This window comes from Bubalus bubalis, chromosome 4, assembly GCF_019923935.1.
Source record: "Bubalus bubalis isolate 160015118507 breed Murrah chromosome 4, NDDB_SH_1, whole genome shotgun sequence".
Lineage (NCBI taxonomy): Eukaryota > Metazoa > Chordata > Mammalia > Artiodactyla > Bovidae > Bubalus > Bubalus bubalis.
In genome coordinates this window covers 83328073-83355181 of record NC_059160.1, presented here as the reverse complement: position 1 = coordinate 83355181, position 27109 = coordinate 83328073, and the positions used below count along the sequence as shown (strand labels likewise).

The 27109-nt window shown below is 40.2% G+C and overlaps 1 protein-coding gene across 4 annotated transcripts in view; it reads left to right on the top strand.

Moving 5' to 3' along the window:
* Positions 1-5298: 5298 nt before the first annotated feature.
* The window catches only part of ADAMTS20 (ADAM metallopeptidase with thrombospondin type 1 motif 20), a 203859-nt gene continuing 182048 nt past the window's right edge, over positions 5299-27109 (top strand). For 2 of the 4 annotated variants that reach the window (XM_044941652.2, XM_006077067.4), the window contains exons 1-3: positions 5299-5678; positions 6256-6617; positions 26358-26520. In XM_044941652.2, coding sequence (XP_044797587.2) covers positions 5588-5678; positions 6256-6617; positions 26358-26520 — 616 coding nt within the window. In that variant the 5' untranslated portion in view covers positions 5299-5587. Of the gene's footprint in view, positions 5679-6255; positions 6618-19521; positions 19586-24241; positions 24355-26357; positions 26521-27109 lie in introns of those variants that run through there. The other 2 variants (XM_044941654.2, XM_044941653.2) reach the window with 2 other exon arrangements.

The window sequence follows — 27109 nt, the reverse complement described above, 5'->3', positions numbered from 1 at the left end:
TTTCAAATGAGTCAGATCTTCGCATCAGGTGGTCAAAGTATTGGAGTTCCAGCTTCAGCATCAGTCCTTCCAATGAATATTCAGGACTGATTTCCTTTAGGATGGACTGGTTGGATCTCCTTGGAGTCCAAGGGACTCTCAAGAGTCTTCTCCAACACCACAGTTCAAAAGCATCAATTCTTCTGTGCTCAGCTTTCTTTATAAGTTCAACTCTCACATCCATACATGACTACTGGAAAAACCATAGCCTTGACTAGATGGACCTTTGTTGGCAAAATAAAGTCTCAGTTTTTTAATATGCTGTCTTGGTTGGTCATAACTTCTTCCAAGGAGTAAGAGCCTTTTAATTTCATGGCTGCAGTCACCATCTGCAGTGATTTTGGAGCCCCCCAAAATAAATCTGTCACTATGTCCACTGTTTTCCCATCTATTTGCAATGAAGTGATAGGACCAGATGCCATGATCTTAGTTTTCTGAATGTTGAGTTTCAAGCCAATTTTTTCACTCTCCTCTTTCACTTTCATCAAGAGGCTCTTTAGTTCTTCTTCACTTTCTGCCATAAGGGTGGTGTCATCTGCGTATCTGAGGTTATTGATATTTCTCCCTGAAATCTTGATTCCAGCCTGTGATTCATCCAGCCCAGTGTTTCTCATGATATATTCTGCATATAAGTTAAATAAGCAGGGTGACAATATACAGCCTTGACATCCTCCTTTCCCTATTTGGAACCAGTCTTTTGTAAGATTGGCTGATAATTTCCCCTAATTCTCCTAGGTTATAGAAATTTTAATATTGGTACTTACACTGCATTTGGTGATGAAGGATACTTCCTCAAACAGTCTGTTTATAGTTCTTCTTCACGTGATGCTTATAATCTAGTATTGTTTTCAGAAAAGTAAATAGACAATTAGAACATAGTGTAATAATTCCTTGGGAAGTGGAGCTTGGTTTTTTTCTATATACCTGTATATGAATACTGCAAATAACAAGGGTTAAAAGTTATTAATTCAATGGCCACAGCTTGTACTATTTTAACTATAATAATGAAAAATTTCCAGATCTGCTACAACATATAAAGAGTTTCTACTAAACAATTGGTCATTTATAATTAAAAATTAAACAGAAACTATGGGGGTCTCTTGGCAAACCCATTTTCTGTGCATTTACCAATTTCCAACTCTCTTCCCCTGTTAGGTCAGTGGTTCTCAACTGGGGCCAATTTGTTGCCCTGGGGGCACATTTGACAATGTCTAGAAATATTTGGGGTTGTCATAACAGGAGTGAGGTACTCCTGGTATTGAATTCGTAGAGGGCAAGTATATTGATAAACATTCTAAAATGTACAGGGCAGCAACTCTATAACAAAGACTCACCCAGCCCAAAAAGTCAATGGTGCCTTAGTTGAGAACCTTGGACCTGAGTGACCATTCATCCCAGTTTGCTCAGCACATCCCATTTTCACATTGAAAGTCTTGCGTGTCAGAAAACCCTCCAGTTTTAGGTAAACAGTGAAGAATGATAAACCTAAATCCTACCTACTAATACTAGAAAAGCAGTCTGTATTCATTTAGTTGTTTCTTTTGGCATGAATGCTCAGTGTCCTATTGTAACATAATAAAAATCATAGTCAGCATGAACATACATTAAGCACATATTTTGTTCAATATTATGCCAAATACGTTACCTCTTTTAGTCACCTTAACAATTGCCTGAGATAACTATCATTGTCTCTATTTTACAGTTGATAAAGAGTAGGCTTATAGAGTTTGAATATGTTCTTAAACTTTACACAGCTGGTCATGGTCAAATTCAGATGATAAAGCAAGGTCTATTTTTTTTTTTTTTTTTGCTTAATTTTTTATTTTTTTAAAATTTTATTTTATTTAACTTTACAATATTGTATTGGTTTTGCCATATATCAAAATGAACCTGTCACAGGTATACATGTGTTCCCCATCCTGAACCCTCTTCCCTCCCCCCTCCCCATACCATCCCTCTGGGTCGTCCCAGTGCACCAGCCCCAAGCATCCAGTATCGTGCATCGAACCTGGATTGGCGACTCGTTTCATATATGATATTATACATATTTCAATGCCATTCTCCCAAATCATCCCACGCTCTCCCTCTCCCACAGAGTCCAAAAGACTGTTCAAAAAAAAAAAAAAGCAAGGTCTATCTTGAGTATAGTGCACATATATCCTTGCTTTGAAAGACTGGAATTACTTCTTCCACACTGTGCTAATATCATAACATAGCTTGTATTTATAATGATAATTGTTGGCATTACAAATCAAACAATACATTTGATATAATTATGGCTTTGTTTTCCAAGTTGTTGCTGGTTATGACTGTGCTGCATGAGATTTGAGCTAGCATGAAGAATATAGCCTTCTCTTAAAAAGTATGGATTTTATATAGAACAGTCTTATGGACTCTGTGGGAGAGGGAGAGGGTGGGAAGATTTGGGAGAATGGCATTGAAACATGTAAAGTATCATGTATGAAACGAGTTGCCGGTCCAGGTTCAACGCACGATAATGGATGCTTGGGGCTAGTGCACTGGGACGACCCAGAGGGATGGTATGGGGAGGGAAGAAGGAGGAGGGTTCAGGATGGGGAACACAGGTATACCTGTGGCGGATTCATTTTGATATTTGGCAAAACTAATACAATTATGTAAAGTTTAAAAAAAAAAAAGTATGGATTTTGAAACCAAAGAGATTTGAGTCTAACTTGATATGTGATCTGGGTTGAATTACCTAATTTCTCTAAGTCTCATGGGGGGAAATGCATAAATAAATAAAATAACCTTTCTAAAGTCCTTTGTATAGTGCTTGGTATGTCAAAGGAATTCCGTAAGTGGTAGATATAATTGTCCATGTGGAGAAATGTTTGATTTAGATGGCAGAGATTAGTTTATTCATGACATTTTCACCGGTAGGAAAGGAAAAAGGAAGAGAGATAAACAATGCGAGATAATAAAGAGAGATAAGTAAATGTTGTCATATTCATCACAACAGTTCTAGTCTGGAATAATGAAAAAACTCTGGTGTCAGGGTTTTTAGAAATCCAGTGAGCTACTTAGATATTGTGTAACATTTATCTTTTATAAAAGGAAAGAAACAATGCTCTTTACTAAACACTGTGCAGATTATAATGACATACAATACATATCCTGTACATCTTCCTGCTTCTTTAAAACAAGAAAAAACAGTTCTGTTCTTAGGACATTGTTTCCAAAAAGTTAAAGCAGATCAAAAAGAATCAAATGCTCCACTGCAAATACTACTTTGAATGACAAACATTCTGTGATGAAAATGAAATATCTATTTTGCCTGCAATTGGCAGTCATAGTCAGTTAAACAGGTGCAGTTCTATTTTCTGTTATTTGTATGAAGGTAGGCAGGGACGGGGGAGCCTGGTGGGCTGCTGTCTCTGGGGTCTCACAGAGTTGGACACAACTGAAGCGACTTAGCAGCAGCAGCAGCAGGCACGACACCTGGGCTTCCCAGGCGGCACTAGTGGTAAAGAACCTACCTGCCAATGCAGGAGATGTAAGAGATGCAGATTTGATCCCAGGGTTGGAAAGACTTCCTGGCAGAGGGCCTGACAATCCACTCCAGTATTCTTTCTTGGAGAATCCCATGGACAGAGGAACCTGGTGGGCTACAGTCCATAGGGTTGCACAGAGTCATATGACTGAAGTGATTTAGCATGCACACACAGGCATGGCTCCTAAGGTAACGAACGATGCATTCAGAGCCGCAGGGCAATTGGAATGACTCTAAATTACAGTATACTGAAGGTAACCACCAAATAGTTGTGGATCAAGTCCATTTTTGCTTTGTTTAGAGTAACAGTAGGATTAATTTAGAAAAACACTATAAGAAGTCTGTAATTCTGTGATGAATAAAAATGACACTTGTGAGCACGGGGTAGATGAGAAGGGGATGGATTGTGGAAGAATTACATTATCAAGCTGGGTAATTTCCTTGGCAAAAGTAAGAAAATCTTCCTTGGACAAGATTTCCACATTTGTGGTGAACAGATGGACCAAGGGCATGAAACAGGCTTGTTATGAGAGGTCAACTCAGAGTGAACAGTATTTTCATTGTTGAGAGCTCAGAGGAGAAAGGACAGCCAGGGACTAAATTGAGAGTGTATTTCTTTATGTTCGTGAAGATTTATTCATCTAATTCCTTTATTTTTTATACTCATACTTTTTGTCTCCCTTAGTTGGATTTGGAGAATATCTGACCACTTCCTGTTCTTTTTTTTTTTTTCATATTGGTTATTGAGAGGAGCAATACGGAATCTGTAAATTAAACAGGTGGATTTGGGTAATGAGAAAGGAGTTCTGAAATGATGATACTTTTTGCTGCCACTGAGTTTTATCCAACTTAACAAACCACAAGATGACACAACTGGATTCAGAGCTGCAATAAATGCTGAGGAAGATACCTGTGAATACATGAGGCTATTTGGGTATTATAAACAAAGGGCATATGAATACTGTGAAACTACCCGCAGAAAGTCTCCTAAAAACAACCCACAGACAGGGGTAGATCCAAATTTTGTGGTGGCTGATATTTACATAATTTGGTGAGGCCCTTTATGCAAAATTAGGTACAAAAAATGAACACTGAAATGAAAAAAAAAAATACGATGACTACTCTAACTTTGGAGACTGCGCTCCTTTTTTGTTGTTGAATTTCTTTAGGTGATTGTCAGAAATTCTCCCCCAGAAGTTTGTTGATTGCTGAAACTCTCAACAACTCCTCGGGTGCACAAAGGGCCCTGCAAATGAGGCCTGGCCATTAAGCATCATTGGTAGCATCTTCTGCCTATAAAAATTTCCCGCTGTAGTTTACTTTATCTTGTTTGAGAAACCTAACATTACCATGAAGCATAAATAACAGAAACTTTTCATCTGATGCTTGCCGTTTCATTGTAAGAACTAAAACCTCACACACCTATCCCCTATCTGGACCTCGGCCGCGCAACTTGAGTCCTAGGTTTTAAGGGTACCTGGATGGTGTCCAATTGGGCCTCGGGCGACTCACCACGCTGCACGGCCACAGCGGGAGCCCTCAGGGACCGCACTCCTCGAGCGGCTGGGAGCTGGGGGCGGGCCGCTCGCTGGAGGGCGAGCCCGGGCCGCGCCTCCCGCTGATTGGCCCGGCGCGGGCCCTGGGGGCGGGCTCTCCCCCGCGCTAGCCGGGCCCGGGGTGGCTATCTTGGCACCGTTCCTGCTAGGTCGGCTTGCTTCCTCGCGCTGGGCTGGACTGGTGTAGAGGGCTTCTGAGGGCGGTGCGGGCGCAGGAAGCGAAGCGAGGCTGCCGAGAGCGAGCCGGGGGCTGCGGGGCTGCAGTGAGATGAAGCAGCGGCTCAGGGAGCGAAGACTGGCAGTGTGGCGCGACGGGCCGGCCGGGGGCCGAGGCTGCTGCTCCGGAGGCTGCTGAGTCGCCGCGGCGGCCGGCGCGGAGAGCGACAGGCGAGAGCAGGAGAGGCAGCGGAGCGCTGGGAAGCCGGCGGGGCGGCGGGCGGCTCGAGTTGGCCTCCCCGGTCGGGATCCCCCCGGTGGAACCATGCGGGTGGTCAAGTGGCTGACGGGGCTGCTCTACCAGCTCTCGCTCTTCATCACCAGGTCTTGGGAAGTTCACTTCCACCCCAGGCAGGGTAAGGTCACCGCGGGGCGACTTCAGGAGCGAGGTGGGGCGCGGGCCAGAGGGGGTGGGAGGACGGAAGCGGGGGAGCGACTCTGTCCTTTGGGGGACCGTAGCCCTGCCGGGGCTCTCGGAACTCCGGTGTCCGTCAGCTCGAAGCATCCCCGGAGGTTGCGGCTATGCGGGGTTTCTAGGAATCGCGCGCGCAGGGACCACGTCTCTCTTCGGGGACCACGCGGCGGGGGCGCGAGGGGCAGGATGGCGAGGGCGCCAGCGGGCACGAGTTGGCGGCCACAGGGAGGAGAAGAGGGACGCGGGAAGGAGGTGGCTGCTGAGGACCCTGAATGTCAGAGTCCGTGCTTGGGGAGGGTGGAGAGAATCGGGGGTGTGGGAAAGCAGGCAGGCACACTCACAGAGCGCACGTGTGTGTATGCGCGCGCGCTGGCCAGCGTGTGTCCATTTGTCGCGCCCGGCCGGGGATATGGGGACCTGGGGCCTCGGCGCTTTGGAAAGGAAGTCTGGTTGATGGAGTTCGAGGCTGGGAAGTTGGAAACGGGTGGGGCTCAATGGCCGTATCGCTGTGATTGCAGAAGCCTTAGTGAGGACACTGGCCTCCTACGAAGTGGTGACCCCCGCGCGGGTCAATGAGTTCGGCGAAGTATTCCCACAGAGCCACCACTTCAGCCGGAGGAAGCGCAGCTCGGAGACTCTGGAGCCCACACCGTTCAGAACCCACTACCGAATCCGCGCCTACGGGCAGCTCTTCCAGCTGAACCTGAGCGCCGACGCGGCCTTCCTGGCTGCGGGATACACCGAGGTGCACTTAGGGACTGCTGCGCACCCGGCGGAGGAGCGCAGCGCGGCGCCCCCAGACCTACGCCACTGCTTCTACCGCGGCCAGGTCAATGCTCGCGAGGATCATACAGCGGTCTTCAGCCTCTGTGGAGGCTTGGTAAGCTCCCTCCGGTCCCTTAGCGTTTTCTTGGGATCCAGTTCAGTAAGCCGGGTATTGGCTTTTCCTGAGTGCGCGGTTGGGGGACCCAAGCGATCAGAGTGTGCCACCAGAGGGGTTAACACCTAGACGAACCCAAGCCAGAGGCCACTCCTTCCTGCAGGGGGAGTGGGGTGTGGAGGATCAGCCTGTCCCTCCCTGCTGGGCAAAACTGACCCTCTTTTGCAAAGCTGTGAGAAAAAGTGTTAGATGCTGAGCTAGTCGGGGAGGCAGGCAGGGCTCTTTGCCCTTACGTGAAGTGCGGTTTCCAGCAGGAGGGCAGGCCCTTACATTTACACATCCATGCTGGACTCTGTTGAGGCCAACACCTCTGAATTTACTTAAATATGTTCTTTGAATGAAGAGTGATAGAAGAAAAAGAGAATGAATATAGGGTTTGAAAGGAGTTTTTTTTTTTTTGGCTAGTGTGGGGATAATCATTAATCTGTGAATTACAGGATAGGGAAAAGGTTGAAAGTGTCTGTTTAAAATGTTCACTTAAAAATGTAGAGCATCTACAAAGATCTGGTGCCAATAAATGAGAAATGATTATCAGAATGACAAGAGTAAAAGATGTGGATTTTGTAAAAATCTCATTGTAGAGAGAGGAAATAAAATGAAATATTGGATTCTGTGTTTTATTTGTTTTTCTCCTTCTAAAACAGAGGTTCTAAACCTCTTTTTCTCCCCCATCAACTTTTTCAGCATTCTAGGGGAAACTCAGGACCTCCTGTCAGCGTAATTTTACCGTGCAAAATAGCATACATGTTCTTTAATTGGCTTTCTTTTAAATACTAACAATAATCAAAATGTTATAAGTATATAATTTGTGATGTCATAATACTTCCTTCTTTATTAATGCATTAAATAATATCTGTTGGGGAGAAGACTATTTATATACTTCTGTGGTGGTAATGAGAATAAATAATCCAGATAGTTTCATATTGCATTATGTTAGTGTTGAAGTAGCTATTATTTTGGGGCTTCCCTGGTGGCTCAGTGGTAAAGATTCCACCTCCAATACAAGAGACACAGGAGATGAGGGTTTGATCCTTGGGTTGAAAAGATTCCCTGGAGAAGGGCATGGCAACCCATTCCGGTATTCTTGCCTGGAGAATCCATGGACAGAGGATCCTGGAGGACTACAGTCCATGGGGTTACAAAGGGTCAGACACGTCTGAAGCAACTGAGCACAAATGCACAACTATTCTTTTGTTGCTAACAAAGTCACAATGACTGTAGTTTTACCTGCAATCATAATTGAAGGAAATGTTAGGTATCAGAGGTTAGGGAAAATAAAGATGTAACACTTTTTTATCCAAGTTCACAGAACCTGTAGTTGTGAACGCTTAATGTTAAAACACACATGAACTTACTTCATGTAAGTTAGTGTTCAAGAAGAGGACACTAATAATTTGGCTACAGGATTCTCTCCAAGTATTCTGGCTTTTGTTGGTCAAAATTTAGAAGAGTTTCAGAACATCAACATTATTTACTTTTTGATGAAGTAGAAAATTGATAACAGTTCCCTCTAGGCAAAATATAATACTTCCTTCCAGGGTAATTGATGTAAGATGTCTTTCTGGGTGTGAGTATTGGTCATTACTAAGTAGATTTGGAATGTCTCTTTGTTCTTTTCCCTGCTATTGTCTTGTATATATATATCAAGATATTACATATATATATCTATATATATATATAAAATTATTATTTTGATTTATACATACAAGGAATGCCTTGGACAATTTTCTTTCCTGCTATAGATAAATATAAAATTCAACATCAGAATGGCAGAAACATGCTAATATTTACACAGTCATCTACACATAAAAGGAAAGAAAAATATTCTCTTTTCTAGAAACTTTCAAAATGTTTAGTTTGTCTGGACAATTCTAGATTTACTACCACAAATTTGCCACGGTCAGTATGTTTTCTTGATTTAGTATTTAAGGCATGGAAAAAAGTCCAGATGGGAAAAGTTGTTAGGAATGATGTTTCTGCTTATGTTGATTCATAATGGTGGTGTAGTTCAAATTATTTTTCAGCATCTCCTTTTTGAAAATGTTTTTAAGTCTTAACAGAAGTTCATCCTTTCCTATCACTTCATCAATTTGGACATAGTTGTCCATTTATCCTGCGTTATTAATTTGATTTATGTATGTACTTTGCTTTTGATAGACTTATTGATATTATCAGAGTTTAATTTGATTTAACATTTAAAAACATATTTTTCATACTTACATAAATCAGCTTTATCTCACTTTCTTTGTATGTGTAAGTCTGTGTTGAAGACATCAGTCATGACAGAGATAGAAAATTTCCAGTAACACAGCAAATAACTAGAGGTACCAGGATCTAAAAATCTTTTAGAAGTGTGATGAGGACCAATTACAAGTCTGAATCACTAATGAGATTAGTGACATTTCTTTAATTTTCTTCACTTATGATATTAGTACTAGAACAGATATTAGCTATTATTTTGGGCTTCCCTTGTATACCAGCTGGTATAGAATCCACCTGCAATGTTAGAGACTGGGGTTCAATCCCTGGGTTGGGAAGATCCCTTGGAGAATGGAAAGGCTACCCACTCCAGTATTCTGGCCCGGAGAATTCCACACACTGTATAGCCCATGGCGTAACAAAGAGTCAGACACGACGCCTGAGCAGCTTTCACTTTATGATTGTTTTATTTCTACTTTGACTCGCTCCTTAGAACTCTTTGGAATAATAGTTCCATCAGGTGGCAGAATTTCTGGTAGGCTTTAGAGTCTGTTTGTTGTAACACCAGATTTCTTTTTTAAATCTCAGATTAGTCTTTAGATCCAGATAAAGTTGCATTACCCACAACCTGAACCAGCTGAATTTTTGCAGATCCACCTTGATGCAATGCCCAGGTTGTCAGTAATGCTCACCTACAGCCCTGCTCCTGCTTGTTTCTCAGCTCATCTTTGTGACTTTGTATATGTGCTGCTGTAATGATCCAGCTTTGATCTCTGTCCGTCCATTAATAGCTAAATTTGAGATTTACTGAAGGATATTTAGAGCAAGTCTTACTGAGGTTCTCTTTTTCTGGTTGCTCCTTGCTTTTAGTTTTGCTTTTAATCATGAGTAGATGTTGTACTTAGTCAAATGGTTTTCCCAAATATCTTAAATGAGTGTGAGACTTCCTAATTTTTCTTTTTTCCGTTAATGTTCATTATCTTGAACATTGCTGGATTCAGGCAAATGTTGACCATTGATGAAAATGACCTTATACAGGGCCATAAAGTGTTCTGAGGCCTTTGTATTGCTTGAGAGGAGGGTGGGGAAATCATATGTGTCCTCCAGTTCCTCTGGCCTCCAGTGTCTTTTGTGCCTTGGTCTCTCTGCATTTTTCTGGCACCAGCAGCTATATTCTGAGCCTGATGGCTTTTCTTTGTTCAGTTGGATTTCACTGACTCATTCCCTCGTGGGTTCTCCCTAGTGCTGTGTGTCCCTCTGAGTTCTGGCTGCAACACCTGTTTGATTTCTTGTCTGCCTGATGCATTGTGCAGCCCTCGACACAGGGTCACTTAACTCCTGTGCAGTGCTGTCCCCATGTAAGGTGGTTTGGTGACGCCATTGGTAATCTTCCAGACCCCACTAAGGTTCTAAGACCCTCCAGGGCATGGGGACTTGATTCCTCCCCTTGCCAGACTCTGCCCTGCCTCTTAGTTCAGTGTGTGTGTGAGAGGGCCTTGCAGAGAGAAATCCCTTCCCTGAATCCTGTGTAGCACACTGAAGCACTTATCTTGGCAGTCCCCCTAGAGCATCTAACTCGCCTTCTGCTTCCAGACCTTAACCCCCAGTGAAAGAGTCATCGCACACACTTCCTTCCAACTGTTTCCTTTGCACCCATCCTTCTTTTCTTCCTGGAATCCACTAAGTTCTCCTTTCATGTCTCATTCATCACTTGACTTGTTCCCCTTCCATCTTCTCACTTGCAGTAGCATCTGTCCTTCCTTTCTCTGGTATCTGCTGAGGAACTTGACTTTTAGAGGAAAGGAATAAAAAACAAATTACTATTTTCCAAACATCTCTGAGCATACAGCCTTTAAAAAAATTGACACCGCAACATATTTATTGATTCCTTTTAGTTGCTAGTGTTGCAACTCAGATATATGAACTAAAGCTTTCTTTTAATTTCTATTCAGCTATATTTTCCCTACTTCTGGAAGTCTTAGGTTTTACCTGTTTTTCCCTTTCACTAAACCACTGAACCATAACTTGTATTGTTTAGTTTTCTTAAGTGTTTTAAGACACTTTAAGTGTCTTAAGAACCAGAAGGGGCTATGAGTCTGCCAGAAATTTTCTTTGTTTCATGTGGGTATAACTTTTGCTTTTCTAACCTTACCTTCCCTGTAATTTTTCTTTCTCATAAGTATTTATCACATGCTCAAACATTTCTGATTATTTTTATGTTTCTAAAATCTATAGTAGATATGAAAATACAGCCAAATCATAAAGTTACCTATAAGCAATATAATGGCTAATCAAACTCTGTTTTTAGTTCATTGATAAAGTCACAGACTATATAGTTATCAGGCCTTAATACCCCTAGATTCAACTACAGACTTTTTTTTATGGTCATATTATCTATCTTCTCATAATGTTGATAGGCAGTTGCCGAAGTAGAGGTCAGTATTCCATAAGATATAATATTGGGGGCATATCCTTGTCAGGATGGCATGTGTAAATTGTACAGAGACGTTCCCGACAACCCCTGTCTCTCAGCTCTCTTACATTACCTGGTGGGTTCCCTTCTTCCAAAGGCCCTCAGGGACTAACCCGACTGCCTAGACAATTAACTTCACTGTTTCTTGGTGGGATTTGAAGCAATGCAGTCTTTTTGGTTGAAAGAAACAGTTTCCAGATGTCATAAAACCAGACGTTGCATCTGGCTTTTACAGTATTCTCACGGAGTAGCTTGCAGTGTCTGTGTGCACTTTTTTGAAGTTTCTCATGTGAACCATTCTGCAGCATGTCAGACACTAATGCCCTCTGATGACTGATTATTGAGGTGCTCTAGTAACTCCTTGTTCAGACAGGAAATAACTGCATGGAAACCATCAATAGTGTCTTTACTGTTTTTTTGTCTTCTTGTAAAACTTTTATTTTCTAAACTTTCTATTTGCTCAGAAGTCCTATAGCCTTAGATCATTACACATGCTAGTCTGTATTTTTTGTTGGTAAAATTCACAAGGACCCCTTTTATTTATTCCCATACTCAGTTAAATAAACAACACTAAGGAGACTTTCTTATGCCTCCGCCTTTAACATTGTAGTGTTAGCCTAGGTCCTCAGATGGCAAGGTGGGGTTAACTGTGCAAAGAGTTTATTTAGGGGAAGTGTCTCTGTTAGAGAAAAGGAGAGAGCAGTGGAGTCTGAAACTGGTGAAGAGAGGATGACAGTGTTGGGTAGAAGTACCCCAGGCTGCAGGGCAGTCTAAGCAAGGTTCCGCAAAGCTCCCCCTCAAAACTGTTTGTCCTTCAGAGGAATCCCTTGCCTCCTGAGAGAAAGTTTCCTCTTCATAGCCAGGCCACACTTGGTTACTGACTGAGTGGTGCATGGGAGATACTGCTGGGGCAAGAGCACGATGGATTTCAAAGCATACTGTGGGAGTCCTTAGCTAATTATGCTCAGCCTTCTCAGGGCCACCACACAGTGACGTCAGGCACACACACACACACGCATACACACATCCATTCAATGAAATAGTCTGTTAAATGCTGTTAACAGAGGAGTACAAGAAGTGCTGGGTGAACTTTGAGACACGTGCGAGTAAGAGTGTTATGACACCTAGGCTGTAGGAGGCTTCTCAGCTGGACTTTGAGGGACGACTAAACACTTGGGGATGTGAAAATTCAAGGGCTTCTTGTGGGTCTCAGGTGCTGAAACGTAGCGTGGCTTGTGGAGTAAGGGAGAAAATTAAGGTTAAGTTCAGATGAAGGCTTGAAATGTATTATGAGAGAGTGAGGGCTTAAACTGTAGGTGGTATGTTAGTCTGATGTGTTAGGAGTGGTCTCCCCTTATGCACATTGTGCAGGGGCAGAGGAGGCGCTGAGAAGACCACCGTTGTGGAAGGACGACCCCTGTATGGGGAGGGGAGGGGAGCCGCGGGAAGTAATGTGGTTCCAGTGGCAAGAAGAGTGGGTCCCTGTGGGCAGGGCACATGGAGCCCAGTGTTTCTCAGCTGGGGCAGTTTTGTCCCCTAGAGAACATTGGCAGTGTCTGGGGAAACTTTTGGTGTCACAGCTGTGCAGGGCCAGGGGAAGCTAGTGGCATCCAGTGCGTAGAGGCCAGATATGTTGCCAAACATCCCACGATGCCCAGAGCAATGAAGCATACCAAAATGTCAATGGTGCTGAAGTTACGCAACCTTGTAGGGGACCTATTAGAATTTTGGACCAGAAGAGCAGTCAAAATATGGTTCTAATGACTCATGACTTAAACGACTGAGTGATCCTGTAGCCATTAACCAAGAAAGTCAATACCAGGAGGAGGTGGCAAGAAAGAGATACTTATTCTAGAAATATTTGTTTGATTTTACCACAGATATATTTTAATCTTCAGAAGGATTTGAGTTCATATTTACTCTTCTCTTTGTCTAGAATGTCCTTTTCCTAAAACTCCTACTCATCTTACTAGAGCCATCCTGAGCCTTCCTTTCTTTGCCCTGACCTTCTCTAGGAAGAGCTGACCAGCCCTACCTTCATTCCACCACCAGACTTTATATACATCCTATATGGAATTGTGGTTATTTGTCCATGTTTCTGTCATTTATAGATTTTAAGTAAGAGAATGATAGTCCTGTTTACTTTAGCACCCAGTATAGCATATAGAAACGTTCAGTACTTGAATGAATGATCTAAAGCAACTTTTATTTATATGTTCCAAGTAATTAGGTTAACTCTTTTCTGGAATTCAGTGCAAGAAAATTATTTTATCAATTTTAGTTGAAATAATTTTATCAATTTTAGTTGAAATAAAAAATTTTATCAATTTTAGTTGGACATATTAAAAATTTTTTTTCATATAGGTTGAATCTTTTTCAGATGTCCAAGTTAGTTGTGTTCCATTTATTACTTCATTTATATGGCTTGGAGAAGGAAATGGCAAACCACTCCAGTATCTTTGCCTGGAAAATCCCATGGACAGAGGAGCCTGATGGGTTGCAGTCCACGGGGTCACAAAAAGTCGGGCTTGACTGAAAGACTAACACTTATATGGGCTTACACTGAACCTTTGTTACTTGTGGCTGTATTTCTGTTTATCTTGTAACTGCTGTTTCCCATAAAATAATGTTAATTAAGCTGTCCATTTCATACTAATATTTAGAGGAAGAAATAGATCATTCTTTTCAACTGATCCTTATCAGTCCTTATGTACCAGCCACTGTTATATATGACATACAGTCCTGTCCTTATTACAACAGCAGTAAATCTATTAATTAAAAATATTCATGAGTTACATAAATGCTTTATTACCATAGTAACAGAATTGGAAAGGCATACCTAACCTCTTGACTCCCTCAGTCCAAAGGTGACACACACCACTTCTATCTACATTTTGTTGATGAAAACTTATTGCCTGGCTCTGCCTAGATGTCAGGGGCTAGAAAATGAGGGATGGTGCTATGCGCATGAGGAAGAGAGGACAGTAGATTCTGGTGATCACCAACACTTTTCACTGTAGGCTGTTTTTCTGTTCACCAAGTATACCTTTACTTTTCTCTTCTTACACTTCAAACATATTTATATTGTATATAAGGAGACAAGCCTTCAGGGGCACTGTTTCTGCTCATGTGCAGGATCTCTGGGTAATGCACAGTCTTTGCCATAAAGTTCAGATGTGGCTCCTTGTGGTTTAGCAATTACTGAATTAAAAGGTAAATTATCTGCACCACCCCCAACCCAATATACAGCATGGCTGTAATTCAAATTTTAACTTCCTATAGAATGTTGGGGTAGTTCTGAGGGTCTGTAGATTATTCTACAATGAAAGTGTCCAGGGCTTCTTTAGTCTAGGCTCATGTATCTTGGAAAATGTAATCTTGAAAACCCGGTTGACTTCTGATGGGAAGTCAAGTTTTGGTAATTGTTTCAAATTAGTTTCTTGCGATAGTTACCAAAGCCTGAAAGGCATTTACATTAAATCCGTGATTTCCAAGACTCTTCTATGAAGAGAAGCAAAATATTGAATTCTTATCTTTGGTAAACCAAATTCCAACTGTATTAAAGAAGTATTGATAGAATAAACTTCCTGTATATTATAATCATTAGAGAAAAATGTAAAGGGAGATGTAACGAGTGACAAAGATGATATTTGCCTAATAATTGAAGAGTACCATATGTCCGAATAATGGTAAATAAATTGAAAATTTAAAGTGAAACTAGGAAAATATATGCTGTAAATATGACAGATGGTCTGGCAGGTATATGATATGTGTCCTTCTAGCTATTTTATATACGTAATACTTACATATAAATCTTTGTTAAGTAATATTGGCTTTATAATGTTTTCACACTAGATCATGAACATCTTTTCATTATACATCTATGGAGTAGTTCTTAATCATTTCTTATTGTTTTAAATTTATAATTTGTTATAATGGCTTTAGGCCTTACGTCTTCACAGATATTTTAGTCAGAGGTTGGGAGAGACTTTTCTGAGGACCACTACCCAGACTCCACAAGAGTATAGCCATTTCTTTGACAGTTCTCTCCACTTCTAGTGAGTCCACGCGACTTCAAACACATCTCAGTTCCTCCAGGAAAAAGAAATGTTACAGAATTTACTCTTTGTTAGTGATGTCGCTGGGACACAGTTTATATAGCTGAGTCATTTGGCTGCATGAATCTTGGGTAGATGGATCCAGAGTCTGTCTTATATTCTTAATCCTCATGGGTCAGGACATGGTGAGAGCATTGTCTTTTTCGGTGAGTATCAGCAGTATTTCCTCTCATGTTCACACTGGAGATATGGAGTTGTCCTGTGGAGTGGGGAATACAGAATGTTACCGGAAAACTAGCCAATCTGATCACATGGACCACAGCCTCATCTAACTCAATGAAAGTAGGCCAACCGTGTGGGGCCACCCAAGACGGACGGGTCATGGTGGAGAGGTCTGACAGAATGTGGTCCACTGGAGAAGGGAATGGCGAACCACTTCAGTATTCTTCCCTTGAGAACCCCATGAACAGTATGAAAAGGCAAAAAGATAGGATACTAAAAGATGAACTCTCCCAGGTGGTATATGTGCCCAATATACTACTGGAGATCAGTGCAGAAATAACTTCAGAAAGAATGAAGGGATGGAGCCAAAGCAAAAACAACACCCAGTTGTGGATGTGACTGGTTATAGAAGCAAGGTCCAATGCTGTAAAGAGCAATATTGCATAGGAACCTGGAATGTTAGGTTCATGAATCAAGGCAAACTGGAAGTGGTCAAATAGGAGATGGCAAGAGTGAACGTCGACATTCTAAGAATCAGTGAACTAAAATGGACTGTAATGGGTGAATTTAACTCAGATGACCATTATATCTACCACTGTTGGCATGAATCCCTTAGAAGAAATGGAGTAGCCATCATGGTCAACAAAAGAGTCCGAAATGCAGTATTTGGGCGCAATCTCAAAAACTAGGGAATGATCCCTGTTCGTTTCCAAGGCAAACCATTCAATATCACGGTAATCCAAGTCTATGCCCCAACTAGTAACACTGAAGAAGCTGAAGTTGAATGGTTCTATGAAGACCTACAAGACCTTTTAGAACTAAAACCCAAAAAAGATTTCCTTTTCATTACAGGGGACTGGAATGCAAAAGTAGAAAGTCAAGAAACACCTGGAGTAACAGGCAAATTTGGCCTTGGAGTACAGAATGAGGCAGGGCAAAGGCTAACAGACTTTTGCCAAGAGAACACATGGGTCATAGCAAATACCCTATTCCAACAACACAAAAGAAGACTCTACACGTGAACATCACCAGATGGCCAACACTGAAATCAGATTGATTATATTCTTTGCAGCCAAAGATGGAGAAGCTCTATACAGTCAGCAAAAACAAGACTGGGAGCGGACTGTGGCTCAGATCATGAACTCCTTATTGCCAGATTCAGACTTAAATTGAAGAAAGTGGGGAAAGCCACTAAACCATTCAGGTATGATCTAAATCAAATCCCTTTTGATTGTAGAATGGAAGTGAGAAATGGATTTAGGGACTAGATCTGATAGATAGAGTACCTGATGAACTATGGACAGAGGTTTGTGACATTGTACAGAAGACAGGGATCAAGACCATCCCCAAGAAAAAGAAATGCAAAAAAGCAAAATGGCTGTCTGAGGAGGCCTTAAGAATAGCTGTGAAAGAAGAGAAGTGAAAAGTAAAGGAGAAAAGGAAAGATATACGCATTTGAATGCAGAGTTCCAAAGAATAGCAAGAAGAGATAAGAAAGCCTTCCTCGGCAATCAGTGCAAAGAAATAGAGGAAAACAATAGATTGGGAAAGACTAGAGATTTCTTTAAGAAAATTAGAAATACCAAGGGAACATTTCATGCAAAGATGGGCTCAAGGACAGAAATAGTATGGACCTCACAGAAGCAGATTTTAAGAAGAGGTGGAAAGAATACATAGAATTGTACAAAAAAGATTTTCATGACCCAATTAATCACGACAGTGTGATCACTGATCTAGAGCCAGACATCCTAGAATGTGAAGTCAAGTGGGCCTTAGGAAGCATCACTATGAACAAAGCTAGTGAAGGTGATGGAATTCCAGTTGAGCTATTTCAAATCCTGAAAGATGATGCTGTGAAAGTGCTACACTCAATATGTCAGCGAATTTGGAAAACTCAGCAGTGGTCACAGGACTGCAAAAGGTCAGTTTTCATTCCAATCCCTAAGAAAGGCAATGCCAAAGAATACTCAAACGACCACACAATTGCACTAATCTCACACACTAGTAAAGTAATGCTCAAAATTTTCCAAGCCAGGCTTCAGCAATATGTGAACCGTGAACCTCCAGATGTTCCAGCTGGTTTTAGAAAAGGCAGAGGAACCAGAGATCAAATTGCCAACATCCGCTGGATCATCAAAAAAGCAAGAGAGTTCCAGAAAAACATCTATTTCTGCTTTATTGACAAAGCCTTTGACTTTTTGGCTTTGACAAAGCCAAAGCCTTTGACTGTGTGGATCACAATAAACTGTGGAAAATTCTGAAAGAGATGGGAATACCAGACCACCTGACCTGCCTCTTGACAAACCTGTTTGCAGGTCAGGAAGCAACAGTTAGAACTGGACATGGAACAACAGACTGGTTCCAAATAGGAAAAGGAGTACGTCAAGGCTGTATATTGTCACCCTGTTTTAACTTATATGCAGAGTACATCATGAGAAACGCTGGACTGGATGAAGCACAAGCTGGAATCAAGATTGCCGGGAGAAATATCAATAACCTCAGATATGCAGATGACACCACCCTTATGGCAGAAAGTGAAGAGGAACTCAAAAGCCTCTTGATGAAAGTGAAAGAGGAGAGTGAAAAAGTTGGCTTAAAGCTCAACATTCAGAAAATGAAGATCATGGCATCCGGTCCCTTCACTTCATGGCAAATAGATGGGGAAACAGTGGATACAGTGGCTGCCTTTATTTTTCTGGGCTCCAGAATCACTGCAGATGGTGATTGCAGCCATGAAATTAAAAGACACTTACTCCTTGGAAGGAAAGTTATGACCAACCTGGATGCATATTGAAAAGCAGACATTACTTTGCTGACAGGGGAACGTCTAGTCAAGGCTATGGTTTTTCCAGTAGTCATGTATGGATGTGAGAGTTGGACTTATAAAGAAAACTGAGCACTAAAGAATTGATGCTTTTGAACTTTGGTGTTGGAGAAGACTTGAGAGTCCCTTGGACTGCAAGGAGATCCAACCAGTCCATCCTAAAGGAGATTAGTCCTGAGTGTTCATTGGAAGGACTGATATTGAAGCAAAATCTCCAATGCTTTGGCCACCTGATGCAAAGAGCTGACTCATATAAAAAGACCCTGATGCTGGGAAAGATTGAGGGTAGGAGGAGAAGGAGACGACAGAGGATGAGATGGTTGGATGGCATCACCGACTTAATGGATATGAGTTTGGGTAGGCTCTGGGAGTTGGTGATGGACAGGGAGTCCTGGCGTGCTGCAGTTCATGGGGTCACAAAGAGTCCGACATGACTGAGCGACTGAACTGAACTGAACTGAATCAGAGGAGAGAGGACACATCTTTTCAAAAACTTTGCAGTGAATCTCCTGCTTTAGGCCCCTGGGGCCAGTTACATGTTCTTCCTATCATCTGTTCATTCATTCAGTGTGTGCTTGTCTATAATACACCATTTCCTCGGCATGATTATTAGTGTAATAATGAGGAGCTGTCAGGGGAAAAATCCTTTTGCATTGAATAGAGTGCCCTAAAATAAAGATAAAACTCAGAGTTAATCTTTATCATCTTTTATTACATAACACTTATACTTTATTTAGAATAAAAAATAGTGGCTGTAACATTTGTGGTTTTAGTGGAGACTTTTCCATCCTGTGTCAAATGTACTGACTTTCAAAACAGTTATTGACATTATTTTAACACACACTTTGCCTTTCTAAGGAAGTTAGGTGCTGGACCATGCTAAGTTTCTTCAGTCGTGTCTGACTCTTTGTGACCCTATGGCCTGTAGCCCTCCAGGCTCTTCTGTCCATGGGATTCTCCAGGGAAGAATACTAGAGTGGGTTGTCATGCCCTCTTCCAGGGGATCTTCCTGAGACCCAGGGATCAAACCCACGTCTCTTATGTCTCTTGCATTGACAGGCGGTTCTTTACCTCTAGTGCCACCTGGAAAACCCAGTGACATCATTTTAACAGACATTGCCTTTCTAAGGAGGTAAGATAGATGGAATTATGTGTTTGTTTTATAAGTTGTGGAAATGAGGTTTGAGATATGAAGTGGCTTGTGCAAGATTCCATGAGTGCAAAGCGAGGATTCAGACTTCCTTATTACAAATGGTGTCAAAGTGATTTTCATATGACTTAATAATTAAAGATTGAGAAACTAAACATTTTGACTTCATGATATTAATTACCAGTGTTTCAGACCTTAAATAAAAATCCGATTTTATTAATAGTTGGGAGCAATTTGTTACTGAAATATATTCTCAATATTTGCTCTAATTGTCTTGTTCAATAGTACTGCATTTTGAACTAGTTCTGTAGTTGCCAATGTTAATGTGATTAGCTGTACGTTTTGGGAAAAGAGTCCAAATGGTTTATATTTTGTGCTTGTTTTTTTACCCTTTAATAAAATCTGAGAATACATTATTGTTTGTGGCCACAGTACATGTGCTTGCCATGTTATTAGAAAAAAGTATGTATGAATGAATGTCACAATAGTGAAATAGAAACATTTTGGAAAAACAATTGTATGAAAATCCTCTAAACATAAAAATTTTAGCCTATGAGAGCAAATTAGATCTTGGTGTATAATCACTTACTGCCTTTCAAAACAGTGTGGCAAGTAGCAGATTATTGTTTCAAGAAATTTGGAACCCCTTGCTCAAGTGAAAGCTAGTTATTCTGCTTTTAATAGTCATCAAAAGGAAGAATTTGGAATTTGATTGGCATTTCTCATGAATCAAGTTGCAGTGACTCTCTGTACAGAGGCAGTTGCTAAAAATACGGCATGCTCTAAATATAATTCTATGAGCCACCTGTTTTATTAAGTCTTCCAATGCCTTACCAGGTTCCTTTCCAAGTTAAAAAAAATAAATAAATAAGTGCTTCGTTAGGACCTTTAGGCAAGCTCTAATATTTTTATTATTTATGCAGAAAGTCCTCTGCAGTGGAGTGGTTTATAGGAAAATTGTTAGAAGCAAAATACTTCTTTCACTGATAAATACGGGTAAACCCCTTTGAGGACAATTATTTTTTTCTTCAACTAATTCTTTTAAAACATGAAATTTTGTTGAAGAAAAGACGTTTGAGTTATAAAAGTATTATTATTAGCAGGGTAGTATTCTAGGGTCTTTCCTAGTGGCCCAGTTGGTAAGGAAACAGCCTGCAATGCAGGAGACTGGGTTCAATCCCTGGGTTGGGAAGATCCCCTGGAGAAGGGAATAGCATCCCACTCCAGTACTCTTGCCTGGAGAATTCCATGGACAGAGGAGCCTGGCGGGCCGCAGTCCATGGGGTTGCTAAGAGTCGGACAAGACTCAACAACTTCACTTTCACTTTCACTTTCATGCATTGGAGAAGGAAATGGCAACCCACTCCAGTGTTCTTGCCTGGAGAATCCCAGGGACGGGGGAGCCTGGTGGGCCACCATCTGTGGGGTCGCACAGAGTCGGACACGACTGAAGCGACTTAGCAGCAGCAGCAGCAGCAGCAGCAGCAGCATGACTCCAGGAGGTACTAATGGACTTAAACAACCATATTCACCTTTCATATGAGAATGAAAGTTGGACCTGTGTGTGGGTTTATTTGAACATTACCACTGAAGTACCCCATAGTAAAATTTTGTTCAAAAAGAAATATAAAAAAGTGTCCAAGATATGGATATTTTCAGCATTGCTTGGGAAAAATGTGACATTATTCAAAACATTTTTGGGATGAGTAACAAGCCTCCTCATGTCTATTTGTATCTTTTACCAGGATGCTATCACATTTTCCCTCCTCAGCATGCTTTTTAAAATAGGCAGAAAGTGATTTTTCATATGGGTCCCTTTACTCAGGTTTCAGAAATAGTCTGTTACTTCTAAGTATAGTTAATTATTTTTCTGGGAAGGCAAATAAAGCTAGAATTCTGGTATGCGTTGAAAATAAGTGATTTGTAGTTCTGTTTGAAAAAAAGCACTGGTAGAATGAATGAAATATGCTAGAATATAATATACTAAGAAACATACATATAATATACTAAGAAACATACATATAATATACTAAGAAAAGATATCTATATATCTTTTCTACTCTATAGAATGTCTATATATCTGATGAAATTTCCTTTATATTAAGCCTTTAAAATGTGTATTCCTAATATACATTAGGTTACCAAGAATGTCTGAACATTTAAATTTTTAACATTGAAAGAAATCATGCTAATCTCAGCCAAGTCCCTAAACTATTGTAACTTAAAAATATTAGAGAAAAAAAATAAAAGATCAGTAATGTGTATATGGTGTGGGGAAATCAGGTACATTACCATGTTACAAAAATGTTTATTTCTGTAGATATGTGTTGAGTGCCTGCTATGTCTCAGGCAATGGTTTAGATTTTGGAACTGTAGAAATAGTAAAGACTTGGTTACTTTTGTGTGGTAATAATTATGAATGTAGAGAAGAATTTATGACTATAATTGCCTGAGTCATTTAAATAGCTTTGAGTGACTATTCGGTTAAAATAATGATTTAAATACGTTATTAACAATGAAATTTAAAGCAACCATGTCAAAGTTATTATCCCTAAATAATTTAAGGATATTTACAATTAAGAAATGGAATTGAAGCCTCATTCACTAAAACTGTAGTTGTCATAGCATCCATAATTCAGTAATTCATTTCTGAATTGGCTCTTCCCAGAAATATGCTTTTCTAAGTGGAAATTTGCCAAGTTTTACATGTAGGTAAATGTATATTTGTGTCTTTGGAGGCATGATGAGTGCTTTTCACTGTCAAATGTAATGAGTACAGCGGGCTCCTGCCTGTTGAGCTTCTGCTGTGTATCCCTTGTTTGCAAATCTTCAGCCGCACTCTTCTCTGTCGCTTGAACCTGCCAAGCTTTTCCCCGTCACTGGGCCTTCCAATCACTGCTCTTCTGTTTGCAGTGTTCTCCCAGAGTTTTCCATGGCTACCTCCTCATTATTCCAGCCTCAGCCCAGAGTGCCTCCATCTCTGGGATTCTGTCTCCCTGCCTTATTTTTTCTTTATTGCACCTATTACTACCAGGCATATTGCATTTTTTTTTTATCTGTCTTTTCCCATATAAGTGTGAATTCTTTGAAAGCGGAAATTTTGTCACATTCACCTCTGTATGTCTAGTCCCTCGACCTCTGCCTGCTTTTTAAATATTTGTCAGCTGTTTTTCGGGTTTATCAGAATTGGTGTCCCATCACTAACACAGTGCACTGTATTAAGGCACAAACTATGGAGCCAGCCTACCTGGGTCCACACCTTGATCCTGTTATTTACTAGGTGTAAGACCTGGACAAGGTGCTTAACCTCACTGTTACTCCTTTGTCTCACCTGTAAAGTAAGGATAATAATAACTTGCTCAGAGTTATTGGTAGGTGGAAATAAATGATGAATGTATATGAATGATATCTGCTGTATAATTTCAGAATTAGCTACTGAGATAATGATAAATGCCTGTCCTCTGTGATTTAGCCTCACCAAACTAGAGAAAGAGATCTATTTCCCTCCCCCACTATGTCTACAAGACCATTCTCTACATCTGTATCTCCATTCCTTCCCTGCAAATGGGTTCATCAATACCATTTTTCTAGATTCCGTACATATGTGTTAATACGCTGTATTTGTTTCTCTCTATCTGACTTCTTTACTCTGCATAGCAGGCTCTAGTTTCATCCACCTCACTAGAATTCACTCAAATTCATTTTTTATGGCTGAATAATATTCCACTATACATACGTACCACGTCTTCTTTATCCATTCATCTGCCCATGGACATTTAGGTTGTGTCCATGTCTTGACCATTGTAGGTAGAGCTGCTATGAACACTGGGGTACGTGTGTCTTTTTTGATTATGGTTTTTTCGGTGTATATGCTCAGTGGTGGTGTTGCTGGGTCATGTTTCATTTGTAAATTGAATTGCTTCTTCCATAATATCTTCTCATTGTTTTTTATATATATGAATACTATTTAATCTGTATATTCTGTCACTAAATTCACTTAGTTTTTATAGCAGTTTTTCAATTCTTATTTGTTAAAAGTGTACATCGATGAAGATGACAGTTTTAACTCTTCTAATTTTTTGTTTCTAATCTTTTATCTAATTCTGTTATCTAGAACAGGTGATACTGGGCATCCTTGTATTCCTGACCTAAGTGGGAGTGCCTTTGTTACTCATGATACTGTCTTTGGGCTGTGATAGAATTTATCTTGTTTAGGGAGCATCTGTCTATTTATATTTTATTGATGTTTTTAAAATCAAGAATGTTGACTTTTTTCAAAAAGCTTGTGATTTTTTTTTTCACATTTGTGTAAGTAGCTATGATGAATTAAGATTTCAAATGTTGAACCATAGTTATATTCTTAGGATAAACTCCATCTGGTCATTTTCAGATGGAGTTACTGACTTTTGTTTGCTTATATAATTTAGGATTTTAGCTTGATAGTCACATGCGAACTTGTCCTATATTTGTTTTTTTTTTTGTTTTTTTTTTTGTAGTTGTTTTGCTTTTGTGCTGTCTTAACTAGGTTTTACCATGTGTTTACACTATTCATAAAAATAACTAGTGTTTTTTTTTTCATATTTTGAAACGGTGAAAATAACAGTGAAATTATCTGCTCTTGCTAGGTTTGGTGGGATTCCTCTGTGAAATTATCCAGGCCAGGAGTTTCTATGATATAACTCTGGTATCTTTTTCTATTGTTTGGTAGTAAAGAGGTTTGTTGGATTTTTACCATCTCTGAAGTCATTTTGGTAAATAATATTTTCCCGGAAAATTATCTCTGTCATGAATTCTTCCTCTCACTGTCTGCTTTTCTGCTCTCCTGAGGCACTGACATCATGTAATCTTTCTCTTCCAGCTGCTATACCGTCACTGTCACCGTAATTTAGGTTTTGTTACCTCCCTTCTGGGCTATAGCTTCTACCTTATAAATTCTAGTATTTTAACACACAGTGTCACTAGATTAAATTTTATTGCCTACAATATTATTCATTCCTTTAATATATATTGTCCAATATGCTATGTGGTAGGCATGACAAGCATGCAGAGAAGACAGACAAAGCTCTATTCTCATGCACTTACATTTTGGTGAATGGTGTCAGACAAGTAACACATATAAGTCATAATCTATCAGGTAGTGATAAGCATTATGGAGAAAAATGAAACTGGATAGTGGGGATAGACATAGGAGGCTGGGTAGCATTTTAATACATAGAGTCATGAGTGTTGAGCAGGGACTTGAAACAAGTCATAGAGGGAGCCAGCTGGGAAAAGTGCTTGAGGCAGGTTTAGTAAGTCATAGGTCCTGAGCTAGGAGAATACTTGTCATATTTGGCAAAACCAATACAATATTGTAAAGTTTAAAAAAAAAAAAAAAAGAATAGCAAAGACATCAGGATTGGAGCTCAAGAATGAGCCAAAGTGGAAGAGCAGAAGATGAAGTCAGAGCTCTTGGTTGTCTGTGTATTTGGAGGGATGGGGTGGTGGAAAGGAGTGGGCAGATCGTGCAGGGCATTGTGGACCATGATAAGGAATTTGGATCTTACTGAGTGATTTGAAAAGTTATAATACTTTTTTTGTTTTTGTTCTTTTTTGAGAGCAACATGATCTCGACTAAAGACAAATTATTGTGGCTCCTCTGTAGAGACTGTAGAGGGCTATTGATGTAGTTCAGGAAGGAGAGAAAGTTAGGTTAGTTTATGGATATAGTGGTAAAATTTGGGAGAAGTGGTTGGATTTCAATTATATCTTGAAGGTTGAGCGATTTAGATTTGCAGATGAATTGAATGTGAGATTTGAGAGAGAGCCATCCTTCATTTTTCTCTAAGGCTTTTGTCTGAAGCAACCTGAATAATACTGTTGCCATTTATTGAAAGAGAGAGCATTGAAGAATAGCAGTTTGGACTGAAAATAAAGAGTTTGGCTTTGGACATTCGAGGTTGAGAATGCTATTGTTGATCTAAGTGGAGATGTCAAAAAGCAAGTTGGATATTGCATTCTGGAGTTCAGGTGACAGGTCTTTGTGAAAACTCTTCACTGGCTGTCAACTTCTCACAAATTTTAGATTGCTAGTATCACACTCGATATCTTTTATCTGACCCTAGCCTTCCTTTTTGGAGAAGGCAATGGCACCCCACTCCAGTACTCTTGCCTGGAAAATCCCATGGACGGAGGAGCCTGGTGGGCTGCAGTCCATGGGGTCGCTCAGAGTTGGACACGACTGAGCGACTTCACTTTCACTTTTCACTTTCATGCATTGGAGAAGGAAACGGCAACCCACTCCAGTGTTCTTGCCTGGAGAATCCCAGGGATGGTGGAGCCTGGTGGGCTGCCGTCTCTGGGGTCACACAGAGTTGGACATGACTGAAGTGACTTAGCAGCAGCAGCAGCAGCCTTCCTTTTAAGACTTGTCTCACACTATTACCTTACATAGACCAAGCCAAACAGGCTTTCTCACTTCTAGAATGTGCTAAGCTTTTGGCCATTTTGATGCAGCTGCTTATGCTATTCTTTCTAGCATAATGAAATCCCTGTCATTTCAACTCTGTTTATTGGCATATTATTCATTCTCCATGACTTTATACATAAGAAGAAGACGTGAGCTAGGAAAGGAAACAGTATGTTCAGTTGATGACTTTAGTGACTGAACTCCTGGCTATCTTGTTCTGTGTCCTCATTTTAATCTGTGGGACAGCACAACACTTTTTCTACTTAGTGACAGAAGAAAATTAATTTTTATTTTCTTTATTTCCAGATGGGAACATTTAAAGCACATGATGGTGAATATTTCTTAGAACCTATAATGAAGGCAGATGGGAGTGAACATGAAGATGATCATAACAAGCCACATCTTATATACAGACAGGAATTAAAGAGGAACTATTTTCTGCAGTCTCACAAGCCTTGTGATGTTTCAGGTAAACTGTGAAGTAAAACTCTTTATGGTAAAACTGTAATATTATTTTTATCTTTTTTAGTTTAGAATTTATGTATTTTCTTTAAATTTTGATATATGTGATATTTTAAACAAGTTTTCTTGACCCGAGGGATCCATTAGAAATTTATCTATAGGCAATTTTGTTGTACATTAAGTTTACATTCAAAAAAGTATTCAGTAGAGTTAGCCTTTGAAAAACATGACGGTTACTGATCCCCTGCCCAGTTGAAAATTCATGTATAACTTTACAGTTAAAGCTCCTTATATGCAGTTCTGCATCCATGGATTCAACCAATCATAAATTGCATAGTGCTTTAATATGTATTTAGTGAGAAAAACTCACATAAAAGTGGACCTGTGCAATTCTAACCTGTGTTCAGAGTCCACTGTATTTGAGATTTGTAACAAAGAATCAGAAATTTTTTACTTTAATCTGTTAGTGATAGTAGTATGATTTTTCTCAGCAGAATTCAAATGATTGAAAAAACTGAACCTTAGTAACAATAACATGTTGCTCAACTTTACATCCTTTTAAATTTGTATAAAGGAAATATTTCAAATAGTTTTCG